The sequence below is a fragment of the Ipomoea triloba genome, chromosome 4 (genome assembly GCF_003576645.1).
Source record: "Ipomoea triloba cultivar NCNSP0323 chromosome 4, ASM357664v1".
NCBI classification, from domain to species: Eukaryota; Viridiplantae; Streptophyta; class Magnoliopsida; order Solanales; family Convolvulaceae; genus Ipomoea; species Ipomoea triloba.
The window spans coordinates 12,981,109-13,007,101 of NC_044919.1; the positions used below are offsets into that span (position 1 = coordinate 12,981,109).

The 25,993-nt window shown below is 33.5% G+C and overlaps 2 protein-coding genes across 3 annotated transcripts; one reads left to right on the forward strand and one right to left on the reverse strand.

Annotated features, from left to right (window-relative positions):
- Positions 1-220: 220 nt before the first annotated feature.
- Positions 221-7,729, forward strand: LOC116016883 (inositol transporter 1). Of its 2 annotated transcripts, none has more exons than XM_031257320.1 (6): positions 221-677; positions 2,278-2,348; positions 3,557-3,892; positions 6,094-6,201; positions 6,283-6,468; positions 6,827-7,729. In XM_031257320.1, the coding sequence occupies exons 1-6, from the start codon at positions 539-541 to the stop codon at positions 7,487-7,489; spliced, it is 1,503 nt and encodes a 500-aa protein (XP_031113180.1). In that variant the 5' UTR covers positions 221-538; the 3' UTR covers positions 7,490-7,729. The 2 variants fall into 2 exon arrangements, with proteins under 2 accessions (XP_031113180.1, XP_031113181.1); XM_031257321.1 differs by having other exon boundaries at positions 619-677; positions 2,278-2,355.
- A 280-nt stretch (positions 7,730-8,009) lies between these two features.
- On the reverse strand, positions 8,010-9,748 carry LOC116016882 (UDP-glycosyltransferase 92A1-like). The gene has a single exon (XM_031257319.1). The coding sequence runs from the start codon at positions 9,635-9,637 to the stop codon at positions 8,102-8,104; it is 1,536 nt and encodes a 511-aa protein (XP_031113179.1). The 5' UTR covers positions 9,638-9,748; the 3' UTR covers positions 8,010-8,101.
- Between the last annotated feature and the right edge of the window lie 16,245 nt (positions 9,749-25,993).

The window sequence follows — 25,993 nt, forward strand, 5'->3', positions numbered from 1 at the left end:
AACATATCTTTCATTCCTCTAGTTTACCTATTCCTTAATCCTTAAAAAAATAAAAATCATTTCGTTCCATTTACTCTCATTGAAAGAAAAAAGGAAAACAAAAAAGATAGTATTGGCTGTGACTCACCCGCGGGTATATGCAAAATCCTAACTCGCCGAGTCATATATCACACAGTATAAAACACCGTCCATTTGCGTTGAGTAGTCACCACATTTTTTTTTACCGGTTTTCTTCTTTCTCCGTTCTCAAGGCAATTCTCAACCACCCCCCGGCGGCGCCGGAGCCGGAGCCGTGCCTCGATACCTTCCCCGGAGAGAAATAACAGCAAATCTATATCACCTTTTCCTATCTGCTTCCAGAATATTATTCTCTATTTTCTCAGACATAAGTCCGGAAATCGAGGAATTCCCATTTATTAAAGCCGCAGTTTCCTTATCCGTTGGGATTTCATCCCTGATTTCGATTCCCGTATTTTGTGCTGAGTTAATATAGGCGATTGCGAGCGTAAGGGTTTAGTAGTAGAGAAATTGAAGAAAAATGACGATCGAATCCATGCCTGGCAGTTCAGGGTACTTAGACGCCGGCGATCGGAAAGTTACATATTTTAGCAATCCTTATGTTCTGGGTTTGACCATCATTGCCGGTATTGGGGGTCTCCTTTTTGGCTACGATACAGGTATTTGCTTAAATTGGAAAGGAAAATGAATAACCATCTTGCATTAAAATTTACTATTCTTTTTCTGTTTTGATTTTGATGTATTGATATTTACGAGAGTATTTATGAGTTAATGACCGATTTGGGTTTTTCACTATAGTTACCGATTTGATATTCTACTATCATCATTATCAAATTAAGTCTTTAATTATATAAAAATCTTATCTTTCCTTAAGACGATGAAATGAAAAGTTGAGCTGTAGGATGATAAAGAATAAAATTGAGTAAAATTTTCAAATTTAATACTTAATTTGGTAAGTATATAGAGGACCAAATTGACAATTTTACTATAGTGAAGGACTAAATCGATCATTATCACTTTATTTATTATATTATACTTTTTCATATGTTTTTATCTGATTAAATTAAATAAACTAAAATTGGAGATACTAATAAGTTACGGAGTATTTATTAGCTTTCCATAGTCTACTCTAGTCCACAAAGAGATCAATTCTTATATTGCCTTTCCTTATCTCTCGGTGTTCGATGGTGGGCACCTCTTTGGTTGTGGTTTATTTGTTTTAACAAACTTGTTTTACTAATGGATAATATTACTTCTGTTCAATTTTTTTTTATACAATAATTAACTCGTGGTGAACCGGTAACGTAAAAGTATAAAGTAATTGTTACATTCTTTATAAATCAAATCATTTGTGATATATTAATTTGGAGCATTTTCCTTATGACATAGGAGATAGGATTTGGTACATGGCGATACCATGTTAATATAAGTCTCAATCAATAATAAATTGATAAATTGTCATTTTAATAAGTAAATAGTGAGTAAATGGAAAGTGATAATATTATATTTTCTCTCTCCAAATTAATATTTCTTTTTATTTATTCATGGAAAAAATGCATTTTTACTCCTTCAATTGTTCTTTGTTATTTTAGTCTCTTAACTTTTTACTTATGCAATGCACACCCTAATTCTTTTAAAAAGTTGCAGATTTAACCCCTTAAGCAACAAAATTATTAAATTCAATAAAAATTTTACTTAGGTCATGGATATTTTAGTGCCTTTTAACATGTTTGTCTAAGAAAATTAGGGACACAGGCTAACATGGTATCTAGGCATAACTAATTCATTACTCTTTGACCTATATCCATTATCCTTTTCAAGCATGTCTCAGTAACAAAAAAATGTATTTCATAATGTCTCATGAACCAAAATTCTTTTTAAAAGTTCTATTAAAAGGTTTGGTAAATTCTTTTTAAAAGTTTTAATAAATGATTTGGTTGCATGAACCCTAATGGATAACATTGTTGTGTGTCTCTTGGGCAAAAATTATGATAGTGTGGTTTGTGAGAATGGATTGTGAATAATCTCTTACCTACTTGGGTTCAACTTAATTATGGAATATTGATTTTTTTGGCACAATTTTTATCTTCATCAGAGGCCTAAGTATTGTATCATTTAATCTTATGATCTCAATCATGCAATTAAGCACTACCAAACAGCCCATGTATGCATAACATATTGAAAATTCGAAATTTTGGAGCGCTATTGTTCAATGGTAGGTTTCGGTGTTTTGCTTCTCATGCACTGAATTGGTTGCAGGTGTAATTTCCGGTGCACTTTTGTACATCAAAGATGACTTTGTGGAGGTGAATCAAAGCAGCTTCCTACAGGTATAAGGTATTTGAGTTTAATTTGTTAGCCTTTTGACATGATATGCATATTTGTTAGTACTGTGCATTGTACTAGTACTGAACTTGTGTTGTAAGGCTCATCCGCTCAAGTAAGGGTTTACTTTTGTTGTAACTGATTGATCTCAAGATAGGTGCTTATTTTTTATAAATCAATCGTGGTGACACTTCCCTTGTGTTGAGCAGAGATTTTTATTTAGAAAGTTTACTTAGATATTAGTCATGGCTACTTACAGCATGTTTGGATTGTGGAATACATAACGAACTGAATTGTAATTATGAATTCCTTTGTTTGGTGTACGCAAGCAATCTAAGATTTGGATTGCATGGAATCTGAATTCCCCATAGGCCATAGTGATTTGAATTCCTGGCTGATTAGGAATCAACCCACTTTATTGACAAAAATGTCCTCAATAACAGCCTTTGACCTGCTTTTTTTGGCCAAACTCATTGCTGTCTCATTTCTGCACATCCATCTCACTGCCACTGGTCAGAGAATGGTAGCTGGCCATGACCATAGTTCTCTGGACTAGAACAATGGCTAATTGTGGATGAGGGCAATGGCAGGCTGACCTGCCCGTCATCATCCTTGGCCAACAAATCAACAATGGCCAGATATTGCCATGGAGGATTTATAAAAATAATACAGAGTAATAAGATATCAATGGCTGCCAACGTTCTTTGGTCTGGAACAATGGCTGGCCATTGTTTTGGTCAGAGAGTGATGGTGATATCTAGTCATTAATGACCGTAATCCTATTCATTCTTTTTCCATTGCTTAACCCAATCAAACTACCAAATTTTATTCCACATGTATTCTTTTTAACGAATTGAACAATGGAATTGCATTCCTTTTCTTTTCTTTTCTCTTTTTTCCTTTCCATTAAGAATCCTATTCCCATTTACTTTGTTTTCATTCTGTAAATGATACTTGCTGCTATAGAAAAGGTGCATGCAGGTGTAATTTGTCTAATCATGGGAAGCTCTTTAGTGATGATCCTATTTGGACACTATGGACTTGAGCCTCAAATTTTGTTCTACTAAAAATTGTTTTCATTTTACTTCAATACTCCCTTTCTTTGTTACACAACCATGGAAGCTCTTCTCTGAATAGCACTAATACTTGTGAAGTAGGTTCACTTTTAGCAGATATGTTTCATTTGTTGATGTTTTGGATGATTGTTTGGCAGGAAACTATTGTCAGCATGGCTCTGGTTGGAGCTATGATTGGAGCTGCAGCAGGAGGTTGGATTAATGATGCTTATGGGCGGAAAAAAGCTACTCTTTCAGCAGATGTTGTTTTCACGCTGGGAGCCATTGTTATGGCTGCTGCTCCAGATCCATATGTACTTATACTTGGAAGACTTCTGGTTGGTTTGGGGGTTGGTGTGGCATCTGTCACTGCTCCTGTATACATTGCTGAAGCATCACCATCTGAAATTAGGGGAGGCCTTGTGAGCACCAATGTGCTAATGATTACTGGTGGACAGTTTCTTTCCTATCTTGTCAATCTTGCTTTCACAGAGGTCAGATATTCGTGCCTTGTTGTCCATTCAACTTTTATCTTCTAATTTTTTTGTGCTCTGAGCAAATTTGGGATTTCTAAAAGAAATTGTGGGCTTGAATAGTGAAACTTTGATACATATTTAAACTATTTTACTATTTTTGGTGATGCCATCTGGAATCTAATAAAGACAGAGTTTTCAATCTCCTTGCATTGGCATAAAAAATTAGCATTTAGGAGATCTTGAATTTAGTCATTTCTAAATTGTTTTTCGTTTATTAGTCTGATAGAAATAGACAAACTAGGAAATTGGAATATACTGCAGCAAACAAGTTTCTGATAACCAGTATGATGAGAGATTGACAGACATTGCCAGATTGGATTAGACAACAAGATGTCTGGGCACAGTAGTCATTTTCTTTCTCGTATTTGACATTATGGTGAAATAAGAATTTATCTGTATGAGTTAACACAAACCGATTGTTGAATCTTGCTGCGTCTTTCTGCTGCTACTCAGTATTGGACTACGTTGTATTTAGATCTTCTTTATTACATTGCTTTCTTGGCATGAAGGTTTTTCCATTGTGCAGCTTTGAAGAAGCAGCATCAAGATAGAATATGGGGCTTGCATTGTAGTTTTTGCAATGAGTAACATCACTGAAGGAAATTGCTCTTTTCTTTCTTGCCTATATTAGTTCAGATTTCTATTGTGCTATAGCTTTTAAGTGACATCTCCTTTGCTGGCTATTACATTGATGAGATTTCCTCCTACTTCCCGATTTCCAATAAATACTTGCATCCTTTATTTGATGCATTTAGACATTTAGAACAAGCTTTCCCTGTTGAGATTCTTGAACTTGATTTTATTGAGTTAGATGTGTCTGTTGCCCCTTATTATTCACCCTGTCAATGGCGAATCAATTACTTTTAGAACTTGGCCTCAAGTATGTAGTGTGTTGATATTCATATTAGTCCTACTGTCCAAGAGTGTCTTAGTAGTACAGATTGTGCATATAAATATTTTGTCCACTAAGCCACTAGCTGTTTAGGAAATTCTTACATGTGTACATGTTTATGCAAAAGTTCTTTTGAAGATAGGCAGCTAAATTTTTTAAACATTTTTCACATTAGAGCTCCTGTTTTAACACCTCAGTGTCAAACTATTAAAAGCAGATATGAGACAATAATGCTTTCTTTTTATCTGGAATCTGGATTGGGCTTTTCTTACATTCTCAAACTCCCATTTTTTGCTTTCTCTCAAAGCCACAGAATTTTGCTTGAGATTTAAGTTCAGTTTTTCCTTTTCATTATGCTGTGGTTGGGGATTAGCTTCATCTCCAACTTTGTACTAAAGAATGTGCATATTTGGCTTCCATTATAGATATATCGTACATATTTGACTGGAAAGACCTTGAAAGTGCCTTTTTTTGTCCTTACACTCTGATCTTCATGGATTTTAAGATATAATCTTTGCTTGCAATTGTGCTCTCTTCTCATTGCAATAACTTAAAAAAATAGTTCCTTAGTTTCTGCAAATTTTAAATTTATCCAAAGTTTAGAATATTTTTGCTTTCTGGAATCCTGGTAGCACATCATTAATGTGCAGTTACTAAGAAAGTTGGTAGTTCTGAATGCGAACCTGACTATGATTACTTGATTAGATTTGTAAGATTTCGTGTTATTTAGTTATGTTTAGAGTATTATTCTATATGTATATCTGGCTAGTGTTATATTTGGAAGATTTCGTGTTATTTGGTTATGTGCAGGGTTATTAATTTAGGCTGTGTTACACAGTTTTGGTGGGTCTTAAAGATTAGTCTTTCCCAAAGCAGTTTGTTGAGCACTATATGTTCCTGACTTCCTATCTATTATATTATTTGATAATGAGATTATGATTTTTTGTGTTTTGATGTTTATTCAATAATTGCTTATTGTTGTTGTTGGTAGTTTTATATCTCAATGTTTTAGGCCGTAACCGTCTGATTTATAATTCTAATTTTAATTTTCTTCTAATTTCTGAGTAATTTCATCACTTTGTTAGCAAATCTACATACCTATTCACTATTTTTGAGTACTACTCACTCTGTTACAATGCAGTATCTGTTCATAACTAATTTCTCAACCTACTGAAGTACATACCTATTCACTATTGTTTTTAAACAATTGTCATTTTAAAGATTTTAGTACGTTGGTTGAACTTCTGCCATTTGAATGCCCGAGCAGGTCCCGGGGACTTGGAGATGGATGCTTGGAGTGTCTGGAGTGCCAGCTATTGTTCAGTTCTGTCTTATGCTATTCTTGCCAGAATCTCCACGGTGGCTCTACATGAAGGTACAAATACCTGATTAATGTGAATTGCTGCTTTTTGTTGGCTGATTTTCTAGCTATACTTACAAATCAAACCCTATGCAGAAGGATAAATCAGAAGCTGTTGTTGTGCTTTCTAAAATCTATGATCCTTATCGGTTAGAAGAGGAGCTTGATCAGTTAGCAACTGCATTAGAGGAAGAAAGATTCAGAAAGCAAGCTGTCAGATACTCGGATGTTTTCAGATCAAAAGAGCTTAGACTTGCATTTTTTGCTGGGGCTGGACTACAGGTATTTATTCGACTCTAGAGAGAAAAATATGAAACATTTGTATTTCTTGTGACAAAAGGTGGAATTGCCCACAGTTTCTGGATGGGTAAATCATGGTAACTCAACTGACCAACACACGTTAGGTTTTAGCTCACTGCGCACAAGGAGCCCCCCTCGTTTTGAGAGGTTACTCCCACACTGTTGCTGGTGGGACTCGATCATTGGTCTCTTATGACAAATTTCATTACTGCGACCAATTGAATTGTCCATGTGGGCGGAACATTTGTATTTCTACATTGACGATTTGATGTTCCTCTTATTTATCCTTGCATATTCTGTAATTTAAGAGGCCAGTAAAGTAGTCAATATGGTTTTGCAGGCATTTCAACAGTTCACTGGTATCAATACCGTGATGTACTATAGTCCAACAATCGTGCAAATGGCTGGGTTCAGCTCAAACCAGTTAGCGTTACTACTCTCTCTTATTGTTGCGCTGATGAATGCCATGGGTACAATTCTGGGAATCTACCTCATTGACCATGTTGGTCGTAGAAAGTTGGCCCTCACAAGTCTATCTGGCGTGATTGTTTCCCTTGTTCTTCTAGCTGTAGCCTTCATCTTGCAGCCTTCTTCTACCATGGGTACTACTGGGGTCTATGGATGGATTGCAGTTCTAGGTTTGGCTCTTTACATTGCCTTCTTTGCACCCGGTATGGGCCCCGTTCCATGGACCGTGAACTCAGAAATATACCCCGAAGCATACCGGGGAATGTGTGGTGGAATGTCTGCCACCGTTAACTGGATATCCAATCTCATAGTAGCGCAGAGTTTCCTCTCGTTAGCCGAGGCTGTGGGCACCGGTGCAACATTCTTGATACTTGCAGTTATAGCCATTGCCGCATTTGGATTCGTGGTGGCTTTTGTACCCGAGACAAAGGGGCTGACGTTTGAGGAAGTCGAGAGGATCTGGAAGGCGAGGGCTCGGGGCAATGGCTCTGGCTCTGGCAGAGAAGCTCTTCTGGAAGGAGAAAACCAATCTTGAGTCTCTTCTTGATTGAGATCTGTTTGTAGATATATGTAGGATTAAGTGCTCGGTTGAGAGTGCAGTTGTTGCACTGGGGCTTGTATTTGTTGAGCCCTTTCTATTATTATATGTGTATTTGCAAAATGATGGATTGATCCCACTAAATTGTGGAAGTAAATATGATCTACTTCAGGTCTTGATTGTTGCCAATTTCACACAAAACTTCAATGGAAAGTTGTTATTGTGTTGTCTGGTTAATGGATTCCAAATAGGTAGTGAAAAGATTGAATCCCGATGGTAGGATATTGATTTTTTAGACTGAAAAAGATTGAGAAAATATAAAACAGATACTTTCTTGTAAAATGTAAAAGCCATGAGTGTTTGAAAAGAAATCAAGACTTGAAGTAAATATGATCTACTTCAGCTCTTGATTGTTGTCAATTTCATACAAAAGTTCAATGGGTAGTTATAAAATCACTTGTTATTGTGGTGTTTGGTTACCATTTTAAATGGGTGATCACATATTGAACTCCGGTTGGTGATGAGAGCATTGATTCTTTGACTGAAAAAGATTAAGAAAGAATAGAACATGGGTAAAGAATCATGAGTGTAGTGTTGTGTGATAAGAAATCATGGTGATGAAACAGTTGTTCTAGCTAGAAGGGCAGACACAAAATCATCCATTGCTAGAAGGGAACTTCCTTTTCCTTTAGTGCTTCCATCTTCTCTCACAGCTCCTCTAATCATCTCCCCAATTCCAATTGCCTTTTTCTTCATCTCCTCTCCCTCCCCTCCCTTCTCCAAAACTATGTCCACAACCCTCTTCACATCTTCTCTGCTCACACTACTCTGAGTCCCCCTGCACACCTCAATACACACTCCCATTTCCTCCATTAACATCTTCGAATTGAACCCCTGGTCCCCCGACAAAGGCCACCCGATGATCGGGATGCCCTGGCTCAAGCTCTCCAGCAAAGAGTTCCACCCGCAATGACTCAAGAATGCCCCGACTGATCTGTGGCACAAAATCTCCAGCTGAGGTGCCCAAGAATGGACCAAAAGTCCCTTCTTGGTCTTTCCCATTCTCTCTTCGTACCCTTCGGGCAACCATTCGGGCCTAAACTCTCCTTTCCTGTCAAAGCCAATGGGAGGCCTAATCACCCAAAGGAATGGCTTTTGGCTATCTTCCAATCCCAGGGCTAATGCCATCATCTGAGAAGCACTGATGCTGTTCTGGGATCCGAACGAAACGTATAGAACCGACCCGTCTCTATGCATATCCAACCACCCTATACATTCCCTGGCTGAAATTCCAGGATTTCTCCCTAGGGTTCCACACATTTGAGACGATTCCAATTCCAATTCCCTAGCTTTATCAAGCATTTCTGGTGGAAGAAGTGGGCCAATGCACCAAACAGGGAGTTTTATGATACTCTTGAGTATATCAGTGCCAGCAGGCTCAATCTCTTTGACTGTATTACACAGCCATCCAAATGAGTCAAATGAGAGAGACATAACAGACCTGTAGAACACTGTCCATGGATCAGTGGCATTTGCAGCTCTAAGAAGGGGATGGAGCTGAGAAATATGGAAACGGGTCGAACCCGGGAAACCAGGCAGGCTAAATTCATCATCTTTAGCTGAAAGATGGGGAAGATTGAGCCAACAAGAGAAATAAGCAGCAAAGCCATAACAGCCCCCAGTATTGAAACTGACATTAACAGTCCCAAAAGTGTTTGCAACTCTATTAGCCCACCCCATGAAAGAATCAGAGATGATGCACAGTGGGGGCTTCCCATTTTCCTGCAGTGTCATCTCAGAGATGAGACCATGTAAAGGCGACTCGAGGGAAACCGAGGCCCTGAACAGCTTCAACATGTCATCAAAAGCCAAGGCCTCAGTGTTCTCTGCTTTGGATTCCAACCCATGGTCTGCAGGGTTGAAAGAGAGGTCTGCTACCCGAATTCCCGGGCTCGAGGGGCTTTTCGAGCCCTCTGCAGAGATGGTGGCTCTGAGATACTGAGCATTGAGAGGAGTGGTGGCTATGGTGATTGTGAAAGAAGTTGTTTCATGGATTTTCTTGGCTAAAGCCAAAAAAGGTATCATGTGGCCCTGAGCCATGAAGGGTAGCATGACAATGTGGTGTTGTTGAGAGTTGCCGGCCATAATTTGGTGATTGTGGAATGTGGATCAGATGTTGGGAGAAATTGAAGGAGGTGAGGATTAAGAAGCGGAGGAGTTGTTTAAATAGTCTTTGGTATGACTAGGTTTATGCAATTATATATGCATGCATTATATATGTCTCCACTTCAATCACATCCAACTAACTTCTTCAACGACGGATCCAGAAGGAGGCAACCGGGACAGCTTCCCCTCACCCCTCCCCACCCTCTTACAGGGCCGGTTTTTAGATTTCTGTGATCCCATTGGGTTTGTCCAAAGGTATCCTCCAGCCGACAACCCGGTCCCAACGGGTGATAGGAGACCGGCCAAATAGTTTTCTCCATTCACATGGGTAGGGATCGAACCTCTGATCTCAAGTATGACTTGCATTTTTACCATTTCTCCATCTAGAATCTTTTAATATTAATGGCAAGTTTCTTATTTTTTAATGTCTTAACTAGCTATGTAAAAATTAAATATTAGACCCTTTAAAATTTGGGACCATGTGCTGTAGCCCTGCTTGCACATCCCGAAATCCGGCCCTGCCCCCTTATATATAAGTATGTGTTCGGCGGAGGCTCCGCCAGTAAGGGTAAGTTCAGCACGACAGCACCATGTGACTAGGATATTGTTAGGCAAGGTAAAGTTCAGCACCTTAACTTTCGCAAATGTGTGGCAGTATAAAGAAATAAAATTGTGCTTTCGCTACTAGTGACATAGTGGTAAGTGTTAGATCCTAACAAGTTGTATCAATGCTAGGTCACACCTTCACTACTAGCTAGCTATAACTTTTGGTGTAGTCGTAGGCATTTGATCCTAACATTATGTATATATATACGTATAGGTCGTTTCTTAAAATTTAATTAATATCATATGTCAAGGATCATTTTTGAATTCATCTGAACTTCGCCATGCTTAGAAAAAATCATGGATTCGCCTCTAAACTTCTTCATATTAACCATGGAACTAATTTCTCTAAATTTATTTCAAGGGCCTATACAGCTATATATACTAAGTTTGTTAATCACATTTTAACTGAATATTTATTAAATCCTGAATATTCATGTCAAATCATCACTTTGATTTTAGTTCAACTCAGAGAAATGATATGAAAAATGTTACATCCCCTACAGATATTATTATAATATCAACTACATGATGCAAATTTTTTTTAAATTTAATTATTATGAAAATTCTTTTATTAAATCGTGCTATGACTAAATAATTCATATGTAACCAATAAAAATAAAGATTTTTTTTAAAAAAATTACTGTATCAGTAAATAAGCTGTAAGCATATAATCTACATTAAACAGTTAATATGCGGCAATCAATGAAGGACCCACTAACCTCCCGCCATAGCTTTAAACTTGGATTGCATGTGTCTGACATCTGTTGAGTAGAAGCTCCTCGGGTTGCAGAATCACAATAAACTAAAGATGTTTCTCTCACTTCTCTCAGTACTCTAGATGTTGTATGAGTCGTGAACATGAACTGAGCAGTGAAAGGACTTGAAAAGTCCATCTATAGACCGAGATGTAGGTAACCAATTACCTAATGCTGACCAAAGACTAATAATTAGTTAGCCTAAATAGTTTGTACCACATAATATACTTAATATTATTATTTATAATAATAATCCTAATAATAATAATTCTAAGGAAAATGTTACATAGCATTATATGTAATGATTTTAGTAGATAAAAATAAAAACTTTTAAAATTTTTATTTAAAAATCATTTGATAACGAAATTTATTTTGTGAGGATTTCCAACAGTAATTTTAAAAATTCTTAAAAATTACCTCCTTATGCTCCTTTGCTGGTTAAGGCCACAAGGTTAGGATTTACCTAGTGCATAAATACTATGTTAATATTATATTATGATTAATGTAGTGAGCATTTGGGCTTTAGGTCTTATATTATAATTTGACCATCCAAAAAAAATTCCAAAAGTTAGGTTCATAAGTATACTTTGGGGGTGTTTGTAAATAGTTGTTAGCTTGTTAGCTTATTGGGTTAGCGATTTGACTAATTGATAGTATTAGTTAATTGTATAAAGATGGTTGGTAAATTAGTTGTTAGCTGATAGCGGATTACATGCAGAATGACTTTCTCAAAAAGCTTATCGAAAAAGCTACTTTGACTAGCTTTTTGAATTTTAACATTTTGGAGCAATAAGTTGTTAAAGAAAAGCTAATTAATCAAGCACTTATATTGAATGTTTAACCAAATCAAATAGCTATTAGTGGTCAAATAAGTCAAAATTAGTTATTTGTACGATAAAAATAAACCTCTTTCAAAAAGTAAACTTAGGATTTGAATTTAAATTCAATAACTTGTCTCCATTATATTAGATACACCCAAAAAAATTTAAACAACAGAAAAACATTAAGTCAAGAAAATGATTATAATTTGACATTTCTTAAATGCACCACACCTAATGGTGCATTTCCAAAAACTTTGTAGTGCATTTATGCATATCTAAAGGTGAGTTACCGCACGACTCCACGGAAACTTGACCATATATATATATATATATATATATATATCAAATATTAGGGTGAGTAATAATTAATTAACATCTTGTCTGATAAAATTAAAGAACAAAAATTTTTTATAAGAGAAACTCGTGGCCACATACTACTCGAGAATAGAAAATAAAATGTTATCATTACTAATTCTAACCGTTTTAAATATGATTTTCTATATTTGTCAATTTTGACCGTGATTACTTTGGCTTGACTCGATCATATCTTCTTTTCTGTTATGTGCAAAGTAAAATAAAAAAGTTGTAAAGTAATTTTGGGGTTAGATGGAGGTTGAATTGTTGTGTACCACAATTGTGTATGATATATTTGTTAACGTTAACATGCATGTGTACAGACATTAAAGACTAGGCCATGGCAGTTGTTGGTATTTAAGAATGTTACGTTGTAAGAGGTCCACTGCCACAAAAGGGGCTACATAACTGCAGTTGAGGATGCTCTCTTGCTCCCTCAACCTTTGAATCTCTATCATTGATATCCACAAAATGTCACTACACCCAACAATATCTGTCTTTGGAATTTGCTTTCCATTAAGGGTGTGTTTGGTAACTCAGATTTTCCGGGCTTTTGGTGTTTGGCAACGTCCGGAAAATGTGGTCAACGAAAAATCGGCCTTTTTTTTTTTCAGAAAATAACTTCCGGACAAAAAGTTCGGAAGTCATTTTTCAGAAATGGAAAATCACTCCCGTGCGAAGGACGGCCAATTCTCCGTTCCGGCGAAGTGATTTCTGCTGGAAATCAGTCCGCCGGAACTCTGGTTTCTGCCTAGAGCTGCTCTGGTTTCCAGCGGAAACCAGTGCAGACGTCATTTTTTTCCCCTTCTCTTTTATATAAATGTTATTATTTTATATATTTATATTTTTTTTTGTATTTTAAATACAATAAAAAATTATATAATTATACAATTCTACTCATTTTTCACTATTTTCCGAAAAATGAACCAAATACACAAAAGACAGTTTTGCAGGATGCAACTAAACACAGAAAATAAAACTGTTTTATGAAAAATGACTAATTTTTTAGAAAATATTTTCCAGAAATCATTTTACTTCTTTCCAAACACACCCTAAATAATGTTTTAGGCTTAAATTCTATCAATGGATTAACCAGCATATGTTAAGAAATCTATCCCTAAGTAAAATCAGTCGTATTAGGTTGAAAAATGGCTAATCAATCGATTAGGCGTTGAGTCGCCTAGAACACCGATTCCGGTGATAATATAAGCGCCGATCTTAGATATATATATATATATCAAATGAGAACATTGTCCTAGGTGAGAAATGAGAAATGAGAAAAAATGTGATGTGTTTTATAATTATTACAAACTTCATCCCTGCACTAAGAAAAATTTGAAAGGACATATGCTTATAACCATTAGTGCTCTCAATAGTGCTCTCAATATGCACTTTTACAGATCTTGAGTACACTATTAATTATTTGCTGATACACTCACAAGCTTGATTGATTGTAACATCGTACCCAGTACAAATTAAATAAAAGTGTTTTGGGAAAGGGCTAAGGCAAATGCATAGGATTAATTAGACCTAACTTCAATTCAAATGTCTTACTCTTAGTGAATAGGTAATTAAGAGGATGATTAATTAGTGAAATAATATGAACGTGATATATACACGTATGTAGGGTGTTGTGTTACCCCATATGCATCATCCTCATATCTCACGTTGTGATCAAATGTTGAACCATGCTAAGGCTATGCCAGAACATGTCTATAAACATTAAAGGCTACGAAAGGGCAGTTGTTGGTATATTAGAATGTTGTCACAGATCCACTGCCATCATCAGACCTACATACATGCAGTTGAGGATGCTCTGATGCCTCCCTTCAACTTCTGATTACTACTTAACGCCAACAGATCAGATTTTCTTTTTCTTTTTCTTTTTGTTTCATATAATAATAAACTTTCAAGCCCCAAACGAGTCTTAATTGAGACTTCTCTCCCACTAGACCAAAACCTTAGGGGGCATAAATTTTTTTTTTCTTGTAATAGAAAAGTATCATTACTAATAAAATAAAATTTGTTCGTACAAATTACTCCCTCTGTCCCATTTTACCTGTCTTACTTTCCTTTTTAGTTTGTCCCAAAATGTTGTCCTCTTTCCAAAATTGAACACCACCATCATTCTACTTTTCCCAATTTACCCTTATGACTTTTGCATTCTTTATTGCTTTTATTTCTAAAAGTGAAAAAGTGAAGGGTATAATTGGAAAGCACATTACCTTTACTTTAATTTCTTAAAAAGCGTGTAAAAAGCAAATGAGACATCCATTTAGGGACGGAGGGAGTAAATATTATTATACTTAAAATATAAGACTATGACTATGTTTGGCAAGTGCATATAATTATAAAGTTAACTGGAAGCTAATTATTAGTTGAAAGTTGAAAGCTATAGAGTAATTAGCTGATTATTGTTATAAGGGGGGTTTTTGTCCGACCAAGTGAGGAGAGAGAAAAAGGGGAGAAAAAGAAAAAAAAAACTTTTCACGCGCCCAGTTGGTAGTGTAAGGGCACGACAGTGCGCGAAACGCGCAATTTGCGTGTGATTTTCTGCAAAATTAGGGTGCACAATTCAAAAAACTTATATTTTCAAGATTAAAAAAAAAAAAAAAAACTCCAAAAAAACCTCACCCCACATCAGTGTAAAAAGCCCAACCTAATTTTTTCTTATGCAAAAGCCTTCCCAAAAACCATTGTTATGGATGCCCTAAATCTTTGGTAGAGTCATATTATTATTCAATAATTTGATAAATGTGAAAAATAAAAATAAAAATGGGCATCTTTTTTTAATATAATATATATTCAAATTTCAATAAGTCTTGTGTGAGATCACTCCACATGAAGCGTGTAATACCTTTTTTTAAGTAAAATAAAATACTTTAATTTCTATGATCTCCTAAAAAATTACAACACTTTAATTAAAAAAAAAATCATATAATACATTCTCATGTGAGAAGGTTTCACACAAAATCAATTCTTAAAATTTAAATAGGGATATATATTACAATTTAAAATTTAAAATTAAAAAATGAAACTACAGCATAATTATAAGTTCTTTCGAATATAATTATGCAATGAAAATGTAGAGACTAATTTCGAAGGTCTTAAAATCACTAGGTTAAGAGAGTCCTTAGTGAAATATGTTTTTATAAGTATTAGAGCTCTTAAGGGAGAATATGCTTACAAGTATTATATTAGAGCTTTTAATTAAGGGAGCATAGGCTTACAAGATAAATATTTAATAAAAATAATTAATATCCCAATAATAATAATAATAATAATAATAATAATAAAATACAATACTCTCTCGAGGTCTTCTTAGTGCGGTTTAAGTTTACCTCGTCTGTTTGATTTGCGAACTATATATAATACAAGAGTGTAATTATATTAACTTTGTGTACCTCATCTTTTTAGTGTACACTCTTTTCAAGTAATGACTGGTGAGTTTTATTACTTGTAAAAAAAAATAAAATAAAAATGGGATGATGTTGTAGGTGCAGCTGAAGTGGATGTGTGGTGATCACATATTTGTGTGCGAAACATGTTGTAGGGCCGGCTCGTTGTTGGTAACAATAATATTATGAAAGGAACGAACACTGCCATGAGAATGCCACCATCTAATGCTTGATTGCCCCCTCAACTTCTGAAAACCTTTTTTCATATCTCACTATACTTGTTTAATACCAATTTATATGTTTATGCTTTTGCTTTTGCTGCTTCAAATAACTCCCCCCCCCCCCCACCCCCTAAAAAAAATAAATAAATAAATAAGCAAAACCAACATTGTAAAGTATAGTTAGGAATTAATATCTTCTTCTCTTTTTTTTCTTCTTTTTTTTTTTTAAGTTTATCTAATTTTATAAATAAAATTATTCGTAATCAGTAAATTCTTTAAAACTATTTTTTAAAAAATAAAAAAAGCTAATTTATTTAATCATAAGCTGAAGCGATTACAAATAGTATCGATGGAACGGTATACCATTCCTTACAATCAGACATAGAAACAACTTCCCTAGCAATGCTACAAAGAATTTGATTCGCAGACTGTTTCACAAATTTGAAGCTGAATTAGTTGGATGAACTTAAAGGTTCTTTAATATCATTGAAGAATCGATCAAACGTAGTCAAGACTAACTTTGGTTGAAAAGTCTTACACACCACCTGAGTATATATATGTTTTCCATATGTCGTTCATTGACAATATATCCATCGAGCTAAGCTGCAGATGCTCTTTTTCATTGTCATCTTTGTCACCCAAGATGAAGTTCTCATACGCCATGACCAACTTATATGGTTCACACTTATGAAAGGAAGAACTCGCCAAAAGAAACGAGAGGAAAACAAACTCGTCACACAAACGAGAGAAAGACACAGAAAAACATAACACAAAAGAAAAGAGAAACAACAGTACACCACCTCTTAAACTTTATTTTGTGGATCCACTAGAATCAAACCACCTCTTTATCCAGTTCAGGCAAAATCCATAAACTTTAAATCTTTGGAACTATCGCAACATCTTTGAAAGGTTGATGACTAATTCGGCAGTGAAATTTATTATGAAACTAAAAAACAAGAAATAAAAGAAAATAGGAGACCGCCAGCCAAGAAACGAAGCTCCGTCAAAGGCTCAAAGCTTCGACCAGAGGCCGGCAGCCAACGGATGAAGAATCAAGGTTTAGTGCAATGAGGTAAATAGAGAGGTTTTGAGAGAATTAGGGTTAGAGAGCGGCTAATTAATACAATTTAATCCGTTTAAAATAATTTGTACTAAATATCCCCAATTTTTAAGCATAGTTTTCTATTTACATTTAATTAGTGATTTAGCAAAAGGATCAATAATATTTAATAAAAAAAATTTGAGTTCAAAGCATATATTATTTTTGAAAGCTTGGAGGGTGGAAATGGCAGGTTTGAGGGTTTTATAACTTTGTATTTCTGAAAGTTTCTATTTAGGGCAATTTGCAAGTGTTTTTGGGCTTAATTTGTTGTGTCATTGCTTTTTTCGAGTTAATAATAAAATCATTTCAAATGAAAAAGAAGAAGAAGAAAAAAAAAAGCGTGCACATAATTTTTTTTTTTTTTTGAAAAGACAAACATTTCATTAGCATAAGTCCGAAGGCAACACATTACAAATGATAGGAGGATGATTATAGAATCATTTTGAACAATCAGATATAGACACGAACTGTCTACCTAATTCATGGGCTGTGTGATTCGCTGATCATTTAGCAAAGTACAAAAACACATTTCAGTAACCATTTAAAAGGTTTTTAATATCGGGAGAGACTCCACAATTTGATTCGAGGCTTTGAACTACTCAAGGAGTCTGTTTCAACATGGATGTTGTCCATGTTTTTTGCCTTTAACCAACTCAAGGCTTCACGGTGGGCTATTGCTTCCACTTTCCTGGGCGAGAACACACCCCTCCACTAGACTCCTCTTGCTCCAATAAAACTGACTTCTCCATCCCTGAGCACACTGCCAAACCCCATTATAGCTTCTCTTTATTAATTGTTGCATCAACATTCAACTAACTCGTAATTAGTTGGCTTAACACTTTGCCATTTTTTTTCCTTCATTATTTTCATCTTCATGTGAAATGACCATTTTTATTAAATGTTTTTCTTATACACATTTTCTCTCTTATAAACTCTTAGGGTTAAAACCCTCATTCTTCTATCTCTTAAATCTCAATCAGTCAATTAGTTGTCTCGTACAGATTCATATCATTGAAAGGATCAACAGTGAAAATATAGTTGAGCTCAACAGCTTCAAAGTAGATGAGGCCATTGAGTGGTTCAATCTTTGACAAATCAGTAGCAGACTTGGTCAGATAAGCCGACATTTTCTATTGGAAATCTCTTTTAACTGTTAGGTTCTGGTATAGAAAATAACGTAGGACAGACTACGTTGCTATAGGCTAGCGTTTAGAAGGGAAAGGGAAGGAAATTTGTTACGTATTCGAGACACTGCCTTAAAAGCGATTTGCTGAGGACCGGTCACTTTTGACTGGCTAACACAGGACAGCTACGAATTAATTCTCAATTAATTCGCACTTAATATGGTCAGACGAAGAGAGAAGTGAGAGAGAAGAGAAGAAGATAATGATCGAATGGGATGATTAGAATGCTCTGGGAAGGCAGGTATTTATAGCTTATGAAATAACTGTCTTCCCAATCCCAACCACAAATTTGAGCAAAAAAACGCGGAGATGGAGTTAGTGTAGGCCGAGAGACCAATTCGAACTCCACAAAAATTAATTCTTGATGGGAGTCGGGTGGGCGGTGGCGACGCGCGTGGGGTTCCCCCTTCCTTTCCCTCCATATTAATTCTTGATGGGAGGCCGGCGAATGGCGGAGCAGAGGGCCCGGGTCAATGGGGCTTTGGCGAGCGGCAGAGCGTGGTGGAGAAATGATTATGGAAAAAGTCAATTCCAAATCCAATATATAGTATTCGCAATAAACATTGGAATTTTTGTGATGGATTGTTGTTAAGTGTACAAATAACAAAAGATAAATAATCTCATAGGTGCCCGGTGTTGGCGACGGTCAGCTACGTCGAGTGGAGAAGCATGTGGACTGAGGGCTTGCAAATTTCCCTAAAATCGTTCTTAATAAAACAATACCTTGAAGTCAATAAACTCAATATACATTCACTTAAAATATAAGTCCTGACAATTTTATAATATTGTCAAACATCTTTTAAATAAAATAATTAATTATATTAAAATATATTTATATAGTTTTAACAAATTATATTTTAAAAATTCACACAAAGTTTTCACTGAGAGGTCTAACAATAATATCTGGACTCACTTCATAGCTGTGTAAATCATACATAAAAAGTACATTTTTAATATACTAAAAGTACATTATTTATATACGTAAAGTACAGTATTTAAAAGTGTATTATTTAGATTTTGAAAGTACATTATTTTACTAGTTTTATACGCGTATTGCGCGAATGGGTTAATGCCCAATGTTTATATTTAAATAAATATTTAAAAGTATATCAATGCAAGATTATATAGGAGAATTTATACATGGTTATTTGAATGTCGAATTTTTTTATTTAAATATCTAACTCAAAGTATATGAATCCAAGATAATATAGAAAATTCATTATAATTATTACTAAAATAAATGTTTGCAACCTTGTAAAATCGATAGTCTAAATAAATACTACTTTTAATTTAAATTTTTCTAAGTGTTCTTAATTCTCTTTTGAGTAACATTGTCATTGTCTTCATCTTTACTATTTGTTCTTTTCCTTTTTGTTGGTAGTGTGTTATTTGCAATTCAGTTATTGTTGGTAGCATAGATGACAACGTCATGCAATGAGATTATGATATAGGAGCTATAGACTTTCCTTTAGGTGTTCTATTTGGGGTTCATTTGGTTTAACCATTATTGTTAATGAGTTATTATTGTGGATAAAGAAATCCCTAGCTAGTTAAAAAAAAGATTAAATAAATTAATAAAAATTAGAAATTTTAAAATATTATGTATTCTAAAGATATTAAAAGGTAGTTTCTCACTTTAATTTGCTGGGTAATGGGTTATTTGAGTACTTTCATTGTTAACAAATCCCCCAAGTAGTTAATATGATTGGTTTCAAACTATTTCTTTTTATTTTTTTCATGGTATTAAAGAAATACATATGTATCATTTTTTGGTTTAACTACTAATTTATTTAATTGAATAAGAGTAAAATAGAGTGATTCCGCTTCAATTTGTTGGGTTGTTATTTGAGTACTCTTTTTGTCAACCAATCCCCAAGTAGTTAATATAATTAGCTTCAAATTATTTAAAATTTTTTTTCATAGTATTAATAAAATACTTGGTAAATAAATATATAACATTATTTTGTACTATAACTTTGATATTTAATTACAAGATATTGTAAAAATAAGATAATGGACAATGTAATGAATATCAATTGATAAATTTGGATGTAAAGAATCTTTGCATGAGAGAAAATAAAGACAATATAACTAATGAAATTATTTCTCTTATTTAATTTAATTTTTTGATAATAAATAGCTTTTTTCAAATAAAGGTATTGTAGACACATAATTCTAAATTAAAGAAATACATATGTATCATTTTTTGTTGTAGCTACTAATTTATTTAATTTAATAAGAGTAAAATAGAGTGAGAAACTTAATTATGTCAAATTTGATTGAGATGAGGTTCGAACCTAAGATCTTTCTTATAGAAATTAATGAGTAAGTTAAAAGTTAACGGAATATTAACGGAGAAGAAAATATTTAACGGAAAACTTAGCGGATAATCATAAAAGTAAGGTTAAATTAGGTAATCTCTATTAATAATATTAATCTGAATTATCTTAACCATTTATTCGATTAAATAATTCATCTGAACCATCCATTTGATTAAATAATTTGACCGCCATTTTTTCTACCCATTTTAGGCCTAACTCTCTTTGGCTCTTATTAATATAGTAGATATACTATCAAATAATATACATTCAGCATATAAATAATTTACTTTTAGTATATTAAAAATGTATCTTGTATTCATGTTCAAATTTCCAAAGAATATTAACCGGGCTAGTTTTGTAGGCCGGTTGATTTGGATCAATAGAGGACGACAGAGACTTAATGTTGGGCTATATTAAATGGGCCAGTACAAGCTAGCAATATAATTTCACTTCGTCCCACACGTACTTCTTGTAATATGATTGACATTTTTTGTGCCCACTAGTTTAAAATACTCAATATAATCAACCCACTTGCTGCCCAATCATTATACAATTGGAACCATTGAAATAAGATTCATTTTTAATATATTAAATGCTTATTTTTTTAAAGTTGACTTTTTGTGTACAAAAAGTCTAAATTTAGTTGGTATACTATCTAAAAGGAACATTCAGTATATTAAAAATGAATATTTATCTGTGATTCACGTTGCAATGTAGACCATGGTGCATAGTATAATTTGCTTTGTTGCCTTGCACAAGAAAATCTTGAAGCATGCACAATACAACTTTCATCTTATTTTATGCGAAGGATAGATGCATCTTTTTTTATGTGGAATTTTGGTAATAGTTGTGGCCTATGGAGTTGGTTGGTTGTGAATTGTGATTGAGATTTCTGGTCACTCCATACTCTGGTTTTTAGTTCACATTAATGATATTGTCAATTTGGAGAAAACATTGCCAAAAATTGGGCCTTCTACCCACATATACTGTTTGTGGTTAACAACACCCCCACGCCATTTTTTTTTATTTTTTATTTTTTTTGTGTCAGACCATGAGGTGTCACTACAAGAATGAATACATTTAGTGACAAATCTTTTGTGACACTTCGTAATTTAGTCACAAATAATACCCTTTTTGTGACCAAAAAAATAAATCGACACTATTGTACGGGATAATTGTGATAACTTTTTTTTGGTTACGGATAGTATGGTAATTGTGACGAGAAAGTATTTGTTACAACTAAGTTGTCACTATTACTAGAATAATAGTGTCGTAACATACGTTGTCACTATTTGTTGTCACTAAATGTATGTGCATTTTGGCGGCATTATAATTATGGCGGGAACGGATGTAATTGTGACAAAATATAATGCGGACACAATTTTTTGTACTTTTTGTGACAAATAATTGTTGGCCACTCTTGTTTATAATATTTGTGACAACTTTTTTTGTCAATAAAAATACAATTGGTTAGTACCATTATAAATGAAAAACAATTGTGAGAAAAAAATACTATTGTCACTAATATTGTCATTTTCTGTGATGAAATTGTTAAAAATATTTGTGACGCTCTATAATTCCGTGACAAAAATAGTAAATTGTGATAATAATTGTGTTGATTTCAAGTTATGTCACTAATTTATAATAATTGTGACGAGTAACTAGTTGTTACAATGACTTTGTCACTATAATTAAATAGATGAATATTGTGTGAAGTTATGTTGTAATCAATGTTTTCCACTAAAATTGCATTCAAGTTGGTGTGAACTAGGTATTAAATATTATGGTCACTTAAAATGCAACTATTTAGTGCATCTTAAAATGAATATAATTGTGAAAATAGATTTTATAATCATACATTTTTAAACTTTTTTTTTGTGACATATAAGTTCACTATCTTTTATTTTACTAAGTTGCCACATCAATCCCTAGAGATTGCTTGTTCTGCTATCAATATGGCATCTTCATCCCTAAGTTTGATTCAAAATTAATTGAATAACTACCCTAACGACATTAGTGTATTATTAGTACATTAAGAGCTATTCAATAACGTAGTACAATTTTTATAATAATATGGTTGTATCAAATATATAATATAAAATAAATTATATGGAATAAAAATTTGGTTAATTAGACCAATTAATCGAATTAGATAAAGTATAATTTAGGTTGGTTGATTAGATAACAATTTCTCAAAATAAAAATTCAATTAGTTTGATTCAAAATTAATCAAATTAATTGAATATATTAGTCTATTGTTTGTACATTAAGAGTCATCCGCTTAGTACAATTTTTTGTACAAGATGATTGTATCAAATATATAATATAAATATTTTATACAATAAAATATTAATTAATTCGACCAATTAATTGAAATAATCAAATTATTAATTTGATTGATTAATTAGGCAACAATTTCACCTACATGGTAATTTAATTTTAAATTAATCAAATTATTGAATAAGTTTAATCTTTTATTATTTGTGTACATTATCAACAAATTAGTTATTTAAAATATAGGATTTTTATCCCAAAACTAGGGTTTCTTTTTATCCCAAAACTTAGCAAAAATCAAATCTCCCTCCAAATCCATAGCCTCCAAAACCAAATTCCATCGCCTCCAAATCTCCTTGACCTCCCCACAATCGTCCGCCGTCTTCTTCGTACGCTGTTTCTCCGATGACGTCAATCGTCCGCCGCGAAGACCACCGTTGAGCCATCATCGCTGGTCCAAGACATCAAGCTCCTCTACGTCAGTGTTCTCCATCTTCGTACAGCAGCACACGCAACAGCTCCCCGGATGAGATGAGATGAGATATTAACTGAAAAAGTTCCAAAAAAGGAGGGAGATGAGAAACGGCCGAACTGTGTGCTCGTAAGAATCGGTGAACGGCGACCAGGATATCGATAGCTGTAAAGAGTCCGGTGCTTCGTCCCCAAACCATCTTGTTGTCATGGTCCACGGTATTCTTGGAAGGTAAAAATATCTCGGATTATATATGATTTTTTCAATTCTATCGTTAACTGTTGTTCATATCAGTTATGCATTTTTTTTTACCTTATTTTTTTTTAACTTGTGTCCACGTTTGCTTTGCAATGGAGTTACATTATTTGCTTAGATTTTGAAAATAAGGTTTATTTCTGCCAAATGTAATAAGTTCTCTCAATGCCAATCCATGGCTACAAGTATTTTATAAGACTGATAACTGATAAGATGCTAGAACGGCTAAAATGTTAAAGGTGCCATTAACTAATTGATTTTTACTTAGAGACCTAAATGCTTCTTTTTTCCTTGACTTGTCTTAATTATTCAAGTATAAGTTGCCAGAACGACCAAAATGTTAAAGGTGCCATCACACACTTGCTGAACGTGGATACACTTGTTGAACCTCAAATAAGCTTAAGTTTTATGCTGATGGAAGGATGAGAGATATTGGCCATTAATGCCTCCTAGCTTTGCCATCATAACAATGATGTTTCTAATCAACAACTCAACAAGATAGTTGAAGCATCAAACATTGAACCTAGAGTAGAAGAACATATTTTTTGTTGCACAGGTGATATGATTATTTTAAATTTTTTGAGTTTAAAATTTAATCTTCTTCTTATTATATATAATATTGTATACTTATATATTGTTGTTTTTAATTTTACTGTAGGAAAAAATTTAGAAGAAGAAGTGCAAAATTTTTTAAAAAATCGCACAAGCAGCTTTAGAGGAACAAGCTGCTGAAATCAAGCAAATTTTTGCTCACATAGCAAGTAATCAAGGGCTTCCAAATGTGTTAAGCAATGCATCCCCATCAATTACCTCAAGTGAAGAATAATCAAGGCATTTTATTTTAAAAAAATTTTATTTGGATTCTGTATTTCTTACAACATATATTTGTTAGACAATGAGGTATCTTTTTGTATATATTTTAATTTGAAAAGAGTAACATTTGTTGAATGAATTATTTTATTCTAGATAATAATTAAATTAAAACATTTAAACATTGAATTATACAATATTTTAAAATAAATAAATATATATTGTGTACATTTGACTAGTGTTATTTGAAAAAAAAAAATTTTTGTGACCAAATAATGGTCACTTATAAAAACATTAAGATTGACAAATGACAAAAGTGACACTATTTGAACTTATTTTAGTGACACAAATTTTCTTACCAAAAAGAAAATTTTAGTGACACAAATTTTGTCACTAATTTTCAGTATTTTAGTGACAAATACGTTTCCACTATTTTTAAAGATATTAGTGAAGAAGAACAATTCTTACAAATAAGTACAACTATTGTGACTAAAGTGTTGTCACAATAAAATAATTAATTGCAACGATATTAGTTGTCACTAGATCAATTTTTTGTAAAAACATATTTGGTCACAAATTGTACATTTATTGTGACCACTATTGGTATCACTTAAATACTACTTTTAGTGTATGCAAACATTGTCACAAAATTTTGAGTAATTGTGACAACTTTTCAAAAATCGTCACTATTGTAATAGTGACGGAGGATATAGTGACGACAGGTGATGACTTCAAAAATTGGTCACTAATTTCAATAGTGACCAAAACTGGTAGTTTTAGTGACAACTTTTGTTATCACTAAATGTGAAATTTCTTGTAGTGTGTCTAGAGCAGGTCATAACCGTAAGAGGCACCTTTAAGAGACGAGAGTACACAACCACTCACGCCAAGTAAACTGGTTACCCCACACAATTGTTTTAATCCATTAACTTGCACTATTGTAACCTATGTGGCCAAATTATTGTGTAGACTGTGATCCACATAATTGTTTAGATCATGGTCTAAAACGACATCATTTTGATGTTAAAAAAAATTCATTGTTCTGCGCACGTGTTAGAATAATGAACATTCGGGGCAAGATAATGTATTTTTATCAGTTAGAATAATATACTTTATGTATTAAAATATTGTACTTTATATCTCTTAGAATAATGAAATTTATGGGATAAGATAATATATTTTGAGTTAGAATGGTATACTTTATGTGTTAAAATAATGTATTTTATGAATCAGAATAATGTACTTTATGTATTTTTGGACCAACGCAATAATGATTGTTTAAACAATTATTTAACTTCTTTTTTTTTTTTTCAAAAAAATATTATTAGAATAGATTATTATTGCTAAAGAACTCTCCAGAATTCCAATATATAGCAGTCAACAGTAAATAATTGTGATCAATCATCAGTTTGGCATGAATGATATACGCCCTAACACAGTAACACCTCACAGATTTCATTTAATGAGTCGAAATTATTAGCATTGACCTTTTCATATGTTCAACAATTTTAACACGTCGCACCTTCTACATCATTATCTAGTGCACTAAATTATACTCCGTACCACGACAATGTCTAACCATTATATTGATTTTCGACTCAAAGAACTGTTTCCACAAACAAAATTATCAACTATTTTCATCATAATAATAATCACAAAACTATTTTCGCTACGATCTTTTTTGTGGTCGAGCCGACTCAATACTACTCAAAAATAAATAAATAAATAAATAAATAAGAAATTTATTTTTAAACAAACAAAC